Consider the following 15754-nt stretch of genomic DNA (forward strand, 5'->3'; position numbering starts at 1 on the left):
TCAATTATGAGTTTACAAAATGAACATTATTAATATTTCATTCCTCTTTATAAATTTAAATATTTCAAATATTTATTTTAATTGGCATTTGACCTAAGAACAGAATATATGCCTTTGATTATTCATTGCTATTCTGTCACTTGCCATCCAAAACAATGTCTGGAGGTCTGTAGATGATATTTTTTCTATCGTCCCCACTGTCACTCCTACACTGCTTTCCAATGTCTTCTTCTCTTGTGCATGCAAGTATTTCATGCACCCTTAAAAATAAAAGGGGCAACATGCAACAATAAATTTTACCAGACCAGCCTGAGGTCACCATACAAACTTCAGGTGCTTCTTGGTTGGGCTTTACATGATGGCAGGGATTAATGGAGCCATGGCTGCATCTGCAGCCCTGACAAGAGTTGCTGCAGGAGTTGGATCCAAGCTGGGCCTGTCTGTGTCAGGGGCTGGTCTGAATCGGAAGATGGGGGAATGCAATCACAGGAAGATCAGCTTCTAACAGAAGAGGAGGGAAAATATCCGCTTCCGCTGCTTATGCTGTCCACCACATTGCTATGGCATTGTTATATTTCCCAAGGAAGTATGGTTTAGAAATATTTAAATAACTGGAGTGGCAGCCTGGGTGGAGGTAGCTAAGAATTCGAAATTAGAGAAAGTGTAAACAACTGATGCTTGGTCAAATAGATAAAACAATAGCAAAGAAATTGATTTTTACACTGAAACTAGTCAAAGGGAAATCTAAGCTACTGGACTTTCATGTGGTCTGGCATTCACTTAGGGCTTATATCCCAATGTGTGAACAACAGCTGAATATGTCACAAGCTTTCCTTCAACTATGGAATGAACCACGATGTTTTCTTGCTTGCATTGATATATAAAAGACTCTTTTTTTCTACCCATATCCAGATTGGAAAAATAGACAAGTGAAGTGTAATTATACTAAGTGATTCATTTAGAATGAGGGAACAGAAGCGCGGTGTTACTTATCCTTGCTTGAATTACTATTCTGCTGTTCTTTTTTTTCTACCCCAGTCTATATATTTCAGACATATTTTTTATAATAAAGTCAAAATAAATAAAGCATCGTGACAACTAGTTTTTTAATCAACTGCTTCAATCTGCTCAACTGGCTTTGTTACAGGTGCTACAAAACACAAATTGTTTTAACTACTTTTTAAAAAGGAATATCATGCTTTTGGCTATGTTCGGTCTTAATTATAGTTCTGGTTTAATTCTGAACTGGATGTTTCTTTCTTTTAATATTTGCTGGGAGACTGCTTTATTAATTTGTTTCTGATTGTGTGGCAGATTGGTGTTCTATGGAAGATGCCTTAAGAATGTCTTTTCACTTAAGGGCAGCATATAAATGTTTTAAATAGACAGATAAATAAATAAATATTTAGTTCTGTGAGCTCTACGCCCAGAGAAATGTGCATAGGTTTGGAAGCTTGAAGAACACAACAGGAGGGATCTACTTGTCTATAAGGTATGCAAAAGGGAAAAGAAAAGAAAAAGACTCAAAGTGATTGACAACACTTCTGAAACCCTGATGCAAATGTACAGTTAAGCAGAACAAAAATATAATCTTACCTGTGTTGTGAATAAAGAGTTTCAACTTTTTATTTCCTTGAGGGTCCATAAGAATGCATCATTTTGCTTTTTGTATCCTCTTGTTTTCAAAGAGAAAAGCAACTCACTCTAAATGTACATATTACAAACCAACCATTTAGATATTTCAAATACATTTGACAGTTATGTTAATCCAAAGGGATAGGTTTAAGAAAGACACTTAAAAATGATATGCAATTATATATTTGTATACATACACATATTTCGAAATACAGTTGTGGGTGTTATCTAGGGAAATTGTCTCAACTGTAATGGACTTTCATTAGAAAATGTCTAATTAATATTCTGGCAACAGGAAGCAGTTTCTTTAGGCAACTTTTCCTGAAAAAACTTACTCTGATGCGAGAGATATAGGAGCATTGATATAGGTTACCCAGAAGTAAGGGTACACATACGTTTGTAATCATGTCAATTTTCAAAGCACATTAAATATCCTTAAAAGAAATGTGCTTCACCTATTCAAACACCCTCCCATCAACTTCCCATGGGAATAATTCCAGGAGAGAGAAAGAGGCAGGCAATGACCACCTCAGAGCTTCTTCCAGCTAAACTGCCCTCCCTCAACAACACACAGGACCATTTACCATAAAATGTCCAGTGAGAATTATTCCAGGAGGCAGAAGGCCACCCTAGAAATAGCTTCAGTGGAACTTCTTTCTTTCTTTCCCCCTCCCACAGGTCTATTTCTATAAAATGCTATTTCCTTGAGTCAAAAATGAGAGTACCCCTAAACATTTTTTTAAATAGAAAAAATCACTGAGTAAATCCATCCATCAATCTCCCCAAAATGTCTCAATGAAGGAGGTGTTTGGTGAACCACCAAAAGGAGATGGACGAGAAAACTAAAAGGGCCTTTTCTGTCCACATCAAACTCTGTTTTATTGCAATTCCTCTTTATATTTTAATCAGCAACAATTTTATTTGTTATTGTTCTTTGCTGCCTTAGGAACCCTTAGTGGAAAGACAAGCCATTGTTGTATAGCTTATTGAGAAACAATGGGTATGGAAAGGTCACAAATCATATTGCCAGAAGCAGGGAAGTGGTAGAGGCAATGGGTGCAAGTGATTAGGGAGTGAAAAACTGTTGCTAAAGTGCTCAACAAATTTAATTGTTGCCTATCACTTTTTGGGGGTTCAGAGGCCAGGAAGTATAAATTTCAGGTAGGGTTGCCATATTTTGAAGAGCAAGAAATAGGACACATTGGCCGACTTCTACTTTTAACTATGGATCACTATGACAACTCTACTCATGAAAAAGTGGATGTGGCCTGGAAAAAAGAGGACATGTGGCAACCCTAATCTTCCTTATTATCATTCTGGGGGGAAATATACCATTATGGCTTTCTAAAATTTAGGATGCTATTATACAGTACTGCCCCAGATGATGGAAATTCTATTTTCCGAAACTGTTTTGGCGACAACACAATATTTCAAGTACATTCAAAACATTGTATCACATTTTTTTTGCACAGCAATTTCACCAGGGAAGCCTTCACTTCCCTGTTTCTCAGGCTATATATGATTGGGTTAAACATAGGAACTAAAATGGTATAAAACAAGGAAGACAACTTATTAATGTCTTCTGTCTCCTTTGACCTAGGACTCAAATATACAATAGTTGCTGAGCCATAAAAGAGAGATACCACAATGATGTGTGAGGAGCAAGTAGAAAACACTTTCTTCCGACTTTCTGCTGAAGGCATCTTCAGAATAGCAGAGATTATATTGACATAAGAGGCAAGGATAAGGAAAAAGGGCATGATTACAAAAAGCATGCCAGCTACAAACACACTCACTTTATTAATGTTGGTGTCAGCACAAGCCAACTCAAGCAATGGGGGAATATCGCAGAATAAGCTGTTGATTTCACGAGAGTCACAAAAGGGCAAAATGAACACTAGATAGGTCTGCCCTACGTGTATTGGCATATTGACAGCCAACGCTCCAGCAATGAGCCCTAAACAGAACTGCTTGTTCATGATGAGTTTATAATGTAAAGGGTTACAGATGGCCACATATCGGTCATAAGCCATGGCAGCGAGAAGCAAGCACTCAGTGCCTCCTAGTAAAAGCAAGAAATAGATCTGGGCAGCACAGCCATGGAACGAAATGCTCTTGTTTTCCACAATGAAATTGACCAGCATCTTTGGAAGGGTGACTGAGGTGTAGCAGATCTCCAGAAAAGACAGGTTCTTCAAGAAGAAATACATAGGGGTGTGAAGGGCAAGGTCAGTTACAGTAATGCAGATGATTAGTCCATTTCCTATCAGGATTTCCGTATAGATGAATAGGAACACCAGAAAGAGCAAACCTTGGAGATCTGGGAGATCTGAGTATCCAAGGAGAATGAAGTCAGAAAATGCAGTGTGATTTTCTTGTGCCATATTTAGTTACTTTTGGTCTAGAGAGATAGTCAAGACAGAGAAGACACATTAACCAGTGCAAGCAAAATTTCTATATACTTCCCCTACTCACAAATTGTCTTCTTCAAAGTTGCTAGCATAGGGATGCAGTACCTGTGGCCCTTCAGATGTTGTTGTACTCCAAGTCCTATCAGCATGAACCACTATGAGCAAATGTCAAGGGAGATGGGAACTGGAGTCCAACAGCATTAAGAGAGTGTGTGTGCAGCTTTCCCATTCCTTTGCTAGAGTGTGCAGACTTATTTATTATTGTATGATGTAGACCTATATAGAAAATCCATGCCCACACACTAAAATCTGGTGAAGAGTCTCTTCTCCTCATCCTAATGTAAGTGTGTGCTGGATTGTTTTGGAGCCACGAGAAGGACTTTTCTGTAACTACTCCCTGGTTTTTCATCTCCTCCTCCCCGCTGCCCTATTTTTTATTTTTTTATTTACCTTCTACTACCCGGCTAAGTGAAGAGAGTGTAGTTCAGGTGGGCTTTTCATTGAGTTTGGTATTTTATGCTGATTCTGTTTTAGTTATCTGCTTGGCTGTTTATGTTCTGGGGAATTTAACTGATCCGTTTAGAATTGTTGTACTGTATGTGTGAATTTTGTTACCCACCTTGATCACCATGGTGGTAAGAGGCTTTTCTGTAGCCCAATAATGAATGTTGGAAATGTCATGCTTTTATCTGTTAAGGTCATATTCTCTGAGTCAGGGGCATACCTAGGGGTTGGCTAGGTTGGCCACTGCCAAGGACGCAATCAAATCAAAGTATCACAGAACTATAGAATTATCATAGTCAGGAGCGACCTTGGAAGTAACCTTGGAGGTCATTTGTTTCAACCTTCTGCTCAGTGCAGGAGGTACAATGTAGAATGCACAATGAAGGATGCAAGTGCAGAATCCCTGAGAGATGGTGCTGAAGAAATACAACCTGTGCCATTAATAATGATAGTACAACCCGTACAGCACATAGGCGACAATTATTCACACAATAAATATTCTTGTTCAAAAACAAATTTCACCATTTATCAAGTTTGTGTGAATAAGACAACCACTTACAATGTGCCATGAAAACTTATAAGCTATCTAAAATAAAGTGAACTTGCAGTATCAGATTTTACTAAGTTCTTACAACTGCTTGACTCAATTTTTGTTTTTTCTTGTTTTTAAGTAAGTTCAAGAAAAAGGTAGGTAAGTTCAATGATATTCCCAGTAGCTGTGAAGTGCAGATGTAAGTCAGGGTGCCAGCGTTCTATCCCCGTTTCGCCCTTGCAGTCCATAAAGTTTAAGAGCTGCTATTTCGCCCCCGACAGGGCCAATTTGTTGGGGTTGGTGGATAGCCTACTCCCTGAGCACAGTTTTCTGGGCTTCCTCAGTAGTCTCGAGCCATTAATGTATCTATTAGTGCTAAATGTAGTTATAGAAACAATTTCTTGGCTTAAGCATAAAGAACTGAATAACTGAAAAGCTAGGTGAAAATGAAGTACATGAACAAAGACCCAAGAATGCAGTCTGGGAGATGAGGGGCACCAGGATCCACATCCCAGTTCTTAAACCTGAGAGTCTGGAGAGGCAAAGTCCAATCAAGTATTGGAAATGGAGCAGGGAAGGAAATGTTGTTGTAGCTACAAGAACAGCCTTGACCCTTTCAGAAATATTCCAGACCCTCTCCCTGAATGCTTAGCTTTAATTTGTAAAATTATGTCTCTGGCCCTTTAACTTTGGGAGATTTAAGGGAAAGCATGTGGACAGGCAATTACTCCTTAGGAAATTAACTTATTCCTTCCTTCAAGTGTACTGGCCAATACATGCAAAATGTTCAGGTGGCCACTCACAAAGTTGCTGGCCAGACCCGCCTTGCTTCAGCAAAGTGGTGGACTCATGTGGCTTCGCATCATATCCCAGGAGCATAAGCACTTACATATATACTTTGTAAAAAGCTATTTTCCTCCCCCCCCCCCCAAAAGTGATCTAGTGAAATTACTTTAAACTTCTTAAACTACATGGATGTTTTGTTCAAAGCTTACTTGTTCCGTCTCTCTTGAGTCTCCAATCTCCACTGGCCCGTCTCATCACAAGCATTTCCTGTTACAGGAAGGATCAAAAGTGGCTTTGCTCAAATTGAAGGGAGCAGAAAGTTACCGTAGTCAGAGTGGGGGCTTTCCTGCTCTGCAGTGGAAGGGAGGCAAGAGAGCAAACAGAGAATCAGTTTATGTTTGTTCTCATTATATCTACGTTTACTAGATCAAATGGGAGATGCCAATTAGAAGTAGGAGTATATCTGTTGGTTACATCACCTCTTTCTTTCTTTCTTTCTTTCTTTCTTTCTTTCTTTCTTTCTTTGCTATGCAATCATCACACCATGCACCAATGTCTACCTAGTCAAAAACTCAATGACATTCCTTCTAGAATGCTAGTTACTATATGATTCACTTACATAGGAACAGATGAAGTTGCATCACACCAAGTTGGACTCTCCAGGGTCTCAGATAGGAATCTTTCCCCAGCCCTACCTGGAGATGCTGTGGTTTGAACCTAGGAGCTTTTGCCTGCATAGCATGGGCACTGAGAAAAAGTCCTTCACTAGCATAGTCTAATATTGCAGACTAGGTTCTACCATGGGAGGATAGCCACTCCTACTCTCTCACACACACTTGTATGCACACACACACAGAGGGAGAGAACGCAGTCTCTGCTTCACAAGATGATCCATGCAAATCAACTGAGAAGGAAGATCTATTGCCTGCACTCCACTCATCAAATGATTTTACCACCAGCACCAAATTGGTGGAGTCCTGGGAGACGTTAAAAAAAAAAAAAGTTTGAGCACCCCAAATGTGCATTACAACCTCTGGACTATAGAATCATAGTAAAGGAAGTGATCCCCAAAGTGTTGTTGTTTACAAAGAATTGTGTGGTATGGCATTCTAAGGTCTTCCCTGGTCTTCATTATCACAATCAACCAGTGTATCATTAAGAACAGCTCTGTGACCACCTGATAGTGGTCATAATGTGCAGTGACTTACTGGGGATTTGTATGCGGGGGGGGGGGCATGGCTGCTGACATGTACCCAGGCATCTCCCCCCCCCATACAAGGACACTGATGCATCCATCCCAAACTGTGATACCCCATCCCCTCATGTAAACAAAGAAAACAACTCTTAATTCTTTCAAAACAAAATAATAAATAATAAAAATTATTCCAGTAGCACCTTAGAGACCAACTAAGTTTGTTAATTCTTTATTAGACATATTTATTCACATTGTGATTTAAAATTATTGCAAGCTGCTAGTGATCTGTATGTAGAACAGGTATGGCTAACCTGTGGCCCATATTTGGCCACCAGGAGGTTTTCATGACCCACAGAGACTAAACCTCCCCCGCCTCCATTCTGGATACTTTACAGCAGCCACTAAAGCAGCAGTGGCGGATTTAGGGAAGTGGGACCAGTTGAACTGCACTGTGCGCCAAGCCTAGGGGGCGCCACAGGCTGCTGTAACTATGATGAAGAGAAATGAGCAGAACAGAAGGCGAGAGGTGCAAGGAGGGGCGGGACCAAATTTTAACCTCGCACAGGGTGCCACTGAATTTGAAAGACCAAGGTCTGCCCTTGACAGCAGCAAGTCAACCAGTTTTTGCAAAACAAGCCTTGTTGTTTTTAACTTCCACATTGTTTCCAATAACCCTTGAGTGTCTTGCTGCTATTTGGGGGTAATTTCCCCCAAGATCCTTTGGGTTATTTCCCTCCAAAATCAGTGTGCATGACCCTCAATGGCACTGTTTATTTTCATGTTCAAAGACTTCCCATTGCCCTTTGTGAACTCTCATTGTCTTCAGCCACTAACACAGCTCCATAATTAGGTGTGGTGCTTCAGCTGTCAAAGAGAGGTGAACTTAAACATGAGCTACCAAATGCATTATGCATCACTGGAGTGTTCTTGGGACAAACCAAAATATTGTATCCTGCAGGTGACGCCAGCTTTTACATTAAAACTGAAATGTACTTAGTAGTGAGCAAAGTGCTCTGTGATATAATTGAGGATCAGTGTTAGAGGAAATGAATGCAGAGGGGAAATGAGAGTTATTAAGGATGTGGAAGGGCAATATAAATGGATTGAGTTGACTTTCATGTTGAGTGGGCTTCTGGATTTCTCAGGAATGTTCCTTGCTTTTAAGTAAGAGTAGCTGAAACATAAATTATTGTCTTTTTCCCCCTCCCCCCCTTTTTCAGTGCTTGCCTTTTCTATAGCTGCGTGCCCCTGTATGTCCATTTGTGTGTGAGAGAGGGCTCTTGCTTTTCCCGCATTCCCCCCTTGGAAATTGTTCCAATCTTTGACATTCCTCCATCCCAAGAAAGTCCAGGCACTGTGCAGGTGGAAAGGGCAGGCAGGATAGTGATGACAAAGAGTGAGCCCACTAGACATTTACAGCAAGCAATTAATTCCAGCTAGTCATAGGTTTGAGTTTTGCTTGTGTCTGAATGCAATTTCTGTTCTCGTTAATTGATGGAGAATGGTAAAGGGGGGGGTTGTTACACCACTGCAAACCCCTCAAAAACACTTCTTGCTTACCACAAGATTTGTAGGGCTGACACATCAGAATTGTGCTAATGATTGACAGGCCATTCTCTCTTTCAGAGGACCATGGGATTTCTAGTTCAGTGAGAAGAAATGAAATTTCAAGTAGAAAAGTTCTCTGTTGCTTTCTCACCAAAGTGCAGTTCCTGTGATTCTTTATGGAAGCCATGATAGAAAACACTTATTTATTTTGTCTAGTCATTCATCCACCTGTTCTGCTCAGCCTCAGTCAGCATGGCTAATGGTCATGGATGGTGGCAGTTATTCAACATCTGAAGGGTCATAGTTTCTTAACCAATGTCTAAGGAAATGATAGAAACCATTAAAACAAATCTTGCATTTACAATGTCTAACTGTTAGAAGGAACAAAATTACAAGCAACCTCATCAACGTTCATGCTTGATATGCAAGATATGTCTTAGCCTGCCTATTATCATTTTAAGGGCTCCTTTCACTTCCTTATTTCTCAGGCTATAGATAATAGGGTTTAACATTGGGGTCACCACTGCATAGAGAAGGGTGATTAATTTATTATTCCTACTTCCCATTTTTGATGAGGAAGAAGTGTTCCCTAAATACATTGCACTACCTGCTCCATAGAACAGAGAGACCACCATCAGGTGGGACGAGCAAGTGGAGAATGCTTTGTGCCTGCCCTCGGCGGAAGGCATTGCAAGAATAGCAGAAATTATATTAATATATGAAATAAGGATCAGCAAGAAAAGGATCATCACCACAAAAGTAGCAACCACCAAAAGTTCAACCTCATTCACAGAGGTGTCCCCACAGGCCAGCTTGATTAATGGCACAATGTCACAGAAGAAGTGGTCAATTGTGTTGGAGTGACAGAAAGTTAACCTGAGCATCAACATGGCCTGTATGAAAGCTACAATGGTCCCACCAAGCCATGAACCAGCTACTAGTCCTATACACACTCTCTGGCTCATCATTAGGAAGTAACGCAAGGGGTAACATATTGCTACATAGCGATCATATGCCATGGCTGTCAAAAGGAAGGACTCAGCAGTTCCTGAAAGAGCAAAGAAGTACATCTGTAGAAGGCATCCAGGGTAGGAGATGCTTCTGGTGTCCAACATAAAGTTAGCCAACATCTTGGGCACAGTAACTGAAGTGTAGCAGACCTCTAGGAAGGACAGATTTCGGAGAAGAAAATACATAGGTGTATGTAATGTCGGACAGGCTCCTATTAGAGTAAAGATAAGACCATTTCCCATTATAGACACTAAGTAGAAGGTCCATATTACAGCAATGAGCAAAGGCTGAAATTCCCTGAAGTCTGAAAATCCTTGAAGTATAAATTCATTCATCTCTGTGTAATTTTCCCATTGAAATTCTTCAGCATCCTCCATATCTAAAAGAAGCCATAACAAAAAAGAGAAAGACTTGGATGCACTGATTTGAAGCACTGGCTTAAATTTTTGTGAATGTTCCATTTCTGCACTAATCTGTGCAATGAAAAGAGAAATCTGCACAATAATGTATATATATTTTAAAAAACCTCAAAATGCCTATTCTCAAAAAATCTCTCAAAATATGCTTAATAATAATAATATTTTTATGTCAAGTCCTGCATTAGAACTTTTCACAAGGGCAAAAGCCCGTTACTAACCAGGCTCTGAGCCTCATATTAGTTCTGGACTTGTGGTTTAATGTCAGTTCAGATCAGAATTTGCAAAAATCCTCAATAATCCCTAAGTTTACAGTAGGATTTATAGATATTGTTGGACTTCACAATCCATCAGCTCCAGTCAGTATGACCAATGATTTCACAGTATGGGGTTGATGGGATATGGATTCCAACAACATACGGGGAGCCACAACTTCCCTATGTATCCCTGATACATAGAGTCTTTACCCTTTCAGCATTCCTAACATTGACCATATTAGCAAACCAGTTTCACTTGAATACTATATTAAAAAGAACATGGAACATGATATCAGGAGCATAGATAATAGCTGTCTTACACTGAGTCAGAACATTGGTTCATCTAGCTAAGTATTGTCCATCTAGCTAAGTATTGTCTACACTGACTAGGATTTTAGGCAGAAGTTTTTCCCAGCCCTATCTAGAGATGCCAAGAATTGAATCTGGGATCTTCTCATTCAAAGCAGATGCTGAACTGACTTCCGGCGGCGACGCCATCGCCGGGTGGTCGAAGGCTGCTTCGGGTCCGAAGCGCCTTGTCCATCCCGGGGGTTAGGAGCCGCGCTACCGCAGCGCGCGGCTCCGGTTGGGGTGCGGGAAGAGCGTCCCGCACCCTGGGCTCCCCGGCTGCGCCCGCGGAGGCTCCGAACCCTTCCCCTGCCCCCCTGTAAAGGGGGAGTGGGGGTGAAGGGACAACGGAGCCGGGCTTACGGGGATATGCCCCAACCGGGATGCAAATGCGGCGGCAAAGCCCGCGGTGAGCGTCTAAGTTCTACCTGTGAAGAATGGAGCTAAAGGAACCCGGTGGTCGTGAGTAAATAATCTTGGCAGAAATCGTGTTTTTGGAACGATCCGGGGGGAAGGAGAAAGGCAGCCTGCCTCCCTCCCTTCGAGCCTAAGAAATTAACCAATTTGAGGGATTGCTGCCACAGAACTGGTTATAAAGTATTTAAAATCGATACATGAGACTGGCAAACTTTTTTCTTGGGAAGCTAACTAGCGGAAAATATCTCTATTTAAAGTTGCGGTGTTTGCGCTCCAGCTTAGGAAAATGGCGACGAACAAAGAGACAGGAGAAGAAATATGATACCCACTTCCTCCTCCTCTGCCAGTATGCTGGGTTTCGTCCTTGAACTGGTATTGAACTCTGGACTAACAGATGAACAAAGGCTCACTGCCTTGAAGGTGGAACTACTTTACAGAAAAGTCAAAGTCTTGTGTGGGGGTCTGAAATGGAACCAACTGCCCACAGAGGAGGCTAACAAAACTTTTGACACTTTGGAAGAAAATCTTGTCAAAGAGCTGAGAGGATGGATGGAAAGATGGGAAGAAATGAATGAGCTACTTCGGAGAAGAAATTCGCTTGTTGGGGGTGGCAGCCCCAAGGCGATGTCAAGATTTGCTATATCCAGTCCCCGAGGTGTGAGCTCGGGGGCCAGGGACAGAGAATCAAGGTATTTACAAGAAGAAAAGGAATGCTACAAAGAACCGGAGAAGCTGAGAGAGGGAGAGTTGGACACCTCGGAGCTCGTGACAAGGAGAGCTTTGGACTATGCCTGGATCTGTGGACGTTTGGAGAGGGAAGCTGCATGGAAGTTCAGTGCTGATGCCATCAGGAGAAGAAGAATGGACAGAGGGGGTGTGGGGTGAAGTATTAAGCAAAACCTAAAGTAATCTGTTATGGTACTTTGAAATTGGAGGGTGAATACTGTCAACAATAGTTTGTTTTATTATCTGTTGGAACATAAAAAGAGATATTTCAAGTTTTTATGTTATTAGCAGCAGTTCAAAGAACAGAAGAGATAGATTTGATGAGGATGATTTGTGAGGATTTATGAGGATGTAGTATAAATAAAGTCGATGAATGTTCTTCTTTATATATATAATTAAGTTTAATTTTTTAAATGAAGAGGTTAAAAAGTAGATTATGGATATAAACTCGAAGGTGAAAAGGCAGGGGAAGTCAACTGTCAAGATTGGAAAAAGGAATTTTTTTTTTTTTTTGAGATGTTTAATTAAGAAGGAAAATCATGGCAATTTTTGTATTAGATGTGTAATTGTATTTGTTTTGTATGTGTATAAATGTAGGTGTGGTTAAGGTTGTATGTGGTTATAAGTAAAAATGTCAATAAATTCTTATAAAAAAAAAAAAAAACAAAGCAGATGCTGAACTGTGTCCCTTCCCCTAAATTAACTAAGTTAAATGAGAGGCTGTTTTGAATAGTGTTGATATTGGGTCATAAAACCTTTGACCCAAGTAGTGCTGCTGGCCGGCACTGCAATCAATCACCTTTACGATCATCTCCGACATCAATGGCGCCCAGGCACACTTCTGCTGCGCCCTGAGCGTTCTTCAATTGCAGAGTTTAGCAGAGTTGAATCGCAGCGTCGTGATGGCTTTTAGGTCTGCTCCGTGGCGTCGTGAAATAACTTGACAGACGCCAGTGCTACTAAACTAAACTAGGCTTTATTTAGTAGCACACACACACAAGTCCTACAGACTTGAGCTGCATGCTTGCAGCAAACTAACAAACTCACATCCAGCAGTAACGATACACTGAACACAGAGTGAGGCGAAGGGGAAAGTGAAACCAAACCTCCCCTTTTTCTAGACAAAGGAAAGTGCCCGTATCACAGTGGGCAAGGCTAAACTCCCAGGATCAGAACGCCTCTTGCATCATTAACTCTATGATGCCCAGAAAACCTGACACCCCCTCTCGTTCGCAATCCTGGGTAAACATATATGCATTTCATTCAACATTTAACCCATCACAGAAACCTTCGTGCTTCTGGAAACTCAAGGGCTTTGTGAATCCATCGGCAAGATTCATTTCGCTAGGACAGTATTTCAGCTTGACCACATTTGTCCTAACGCTCTCATGCACATTTTTGAACCGAATATCCAGGTGTTTGGTTCGAGCGTTGAATTGGCCGGATTCAGCCAGCTTCAGGCATGGCTGGTTATCCTCCCATATGGTGATGGGTAGGTAACACTTCTCACACACTTCTTGCACTAGGCACCTGTAGAATTCAAGCTCTCGACACATTTCTGAAAGAGCACTGAACTCTGCCTCAGTGGATGACAGAGCAATTAAACTCTGCTTTTTTGACCTCCAGCCAATTACCGAACCTCCAAATTTTACCACCATTCCAGAAATTGACTTCCTGTCTGAGCCGCAAGCCCAATCAGCATCCACCCAACATTGGAGCTGTTCATCACACTGGGCTTTGCTGCCTCTCGGCTCAGCAGATTTACTAGACCTGACCTGTCGCCCTCAAAACCCGGAGGAGGTAGCATATAGATTTCCTCCTGCAGCGGTGCATTTAAGTAGGCGACATCAATGTCAAAATGAGCAGCTTCTGCGCCTCTCTGCGCTGCTACAGCAAGAAGCAATCTCATTGTTTCACTACGGGACGTGGGTGCATAGACTTGTGAGTAATGCACTCCTGGCCTCTGGCTGAAACCTCTTGCCACCAATCTAGCCTTATATTGTGGCTCTCCACTTGCGGTGGGTTTCAATCTATAGACCCAGCGACAGCTTACAGCTTGCTGTCCAGCTGGCAAAGTGGTCAGCGTGAAAACTCCAAGAGATTTCATGGCACTAAGTTCTTTCTCCATTGCTTGTTGCCACTTGCTGGATTCTGCCTGAGGTAATCTCTGCACCTCAGCGAAGCTTTCCGGTTCGCAATGAGCAAAACCGGCCCAAACATTAGTGGCTTGGAACTTGTCAGGAGGTTTCCCCTTTGTAGTGCGCTTGGAACGCCGTGGCACCACCGGTGACTCGCCCCCTGACCCAGACGTGCTAGACTCAGCCTGGGAGTCCCTGGCGTCTGGTGAACCACCAAGCGACCTACTGCGCTTGCTATGTCCCCTGGACTGGGCTTCCCAGTTGGGGACCTTGGAGACCTACCTCGCTTGCCTCTCCTAGCTACTTCTGGAGATGTGGGTGCACTCCTTGGTTCTGTCTTCACCTGTCTCTTTGGGATTGCCCCCTCTGACACTGCACCCTGGTCGTGTTCGGGAATGCGGCCCGAAACACCAGCAGGTTGACCACCTTCTGCACGACTGGCAGGTGTAACTGGCTGATCTTCATAGTCAAGATCGCTGAACGGATCTGTGAGCACCTCAGGATTTCCATGAATCCTTTTCCAGCCTTGCTGCTCACAAAACTCAGCGCTCCTGCTGATTATGACTCGTGAACGATCGCCATCTGGGAAAGCAAATCTCCATGCTTTCGAACCTGTCTCGTAGCCACAGAAAATCAACTTTTGTGACCTTGGACTGCCCTTTCTACGTAAATGTTTGGGGATAAGAACCCAAGCTTCTGCCCCGAAAGTCCGAAAATAGTGGACCTTGGGCTTCTTTCCATAAAGTAGAAAGTAGGGCGTGGTCCCTATCACGGAACTGTATGTCCTGTTAAGAGTGTGGCAGACAGTTCTCCAGGCTTCAGCCCAATAGCATCTTGGCAAGCCTGAATCAAACAAGAGAGCATCTACTGCCTCCTGCATTGTTCTATTCCGCCTCTCAGAAACACCATTCTCTTGAGGAGAATAAGGAGCAGTTTTTCTATGCTTGATGCCTTTGGCACGAAAGAAATCCTGCAGCTTAGATGCAGTAAATTCTGTGCCTCGGTCTGTCTGAAACGCTTTCACGCGGGTTCCAAATTCCACCTCTACTGCTTTCACCCATTCTATAATCTCCTTCGCTGTTTGCCCCTTGTCTTTGAGCGTGAAAATCCAACCTGCTCGACTAAAATCATCAGTGAGACAAAGAACATAACGAGAATTACCCATGCTTGGCACCCCCATCGGACCACAGAGATCCGCATGCACAAGCTCGAAAGCTTGCTTGGTCACCCTATCAGATGATGGGTAGCTGCAAGAATGCACTTTGGCTCTTTTACAAGCTCTACAGTCTAGAAACTTGGAGCACTCCTTCATTTTACAACCATCAGTGCACTCTACCTGCTTGCGCACGTATTTCCAATTCACGTGCGAGAATCTGCGATGCCATAAATGCAAACACTGATCATGCGTGGGTAAGTTGGCATACTGAGCTTGAGTCTCCTCAGAGATGCCATTACTTGTTTCAGCACCCTGCGCCCTCTCTGTGGCGCTGTTGTCAGTTTCCAGCATATACACCCCATCATGGCCTTTCACCTGGACCAATTGTTTCCCATCTTTGGAGATGGTGCATACCTGGTTCCCAAAACTGACCAGATAACCTGCATTGTCTAAAGCTGAAACAGAAAGTAAACCAAATTTCATACCATCTAAAACATACACATCAATATCATCATTAAGACAAGGCATGAACATAACACCAGTTTTGGTAACAGGTCTTGTGGTTGAATCAGCCAGAGTGACTGCAGTTGCATCTTGGATTGGCCTGCAGTTCCGCAACTGGCTGCTAGGTGGCGCGAGATGTCTCCCCGCACCACTGTCTATTAACCAACGCA

General features: G+C 42.3%; 2 protein-coding genes across 2 annotated transcripts; both read right to left on the bottom strand.

The window, feature by feature from the left end:
* Positions 1–3065: 3065 nt before the first annotated feature.
* LOC117057897 (olfactory receptor 10AG1-like) lies at positions 3066–4040 on the bottom strand. The gene has a single exon (XM_033168737.1). The coding sequence runs from the start codon at positions 4017–4019 to the stop codon at positions 3066–3068; it is 954 nt and encodes a 317-aa protein (XP_033024628.1). The 5' UTR covers positions 4020–4040.
* A 4975-nt stretch (positions 4041–9015) lies between these two features.
* On the bottom strand, positions 9016–9999 carry LOC117057898 (olfactory receptor 1-like). Its single transcript, XM_033168738.1, has one exon. The coding sequence runs from the start codon at positions 9997–9999 to the stop codon at positions 9016–9018; it is 984 nt and encodes a 327-aa protein (XP_033024629.1).
* Positions 10000–15754: the final 5755 nt, after the last annotated feature.

Source organism: Lacerta agilis, chromosome 14, assembly GCF_009819535.1.
Source record: "Lacerta agilis isolate rLacAgi1 chromosome 14, rLacAgi1.pri, whole genome shotgun sequence".
NCBI classification, from domain to species: Eukaryota; Metazoa; Chordata; class Lepidosauria; order Squamata; family Lacertidae; genus Lacerta; species Lacerta agilis.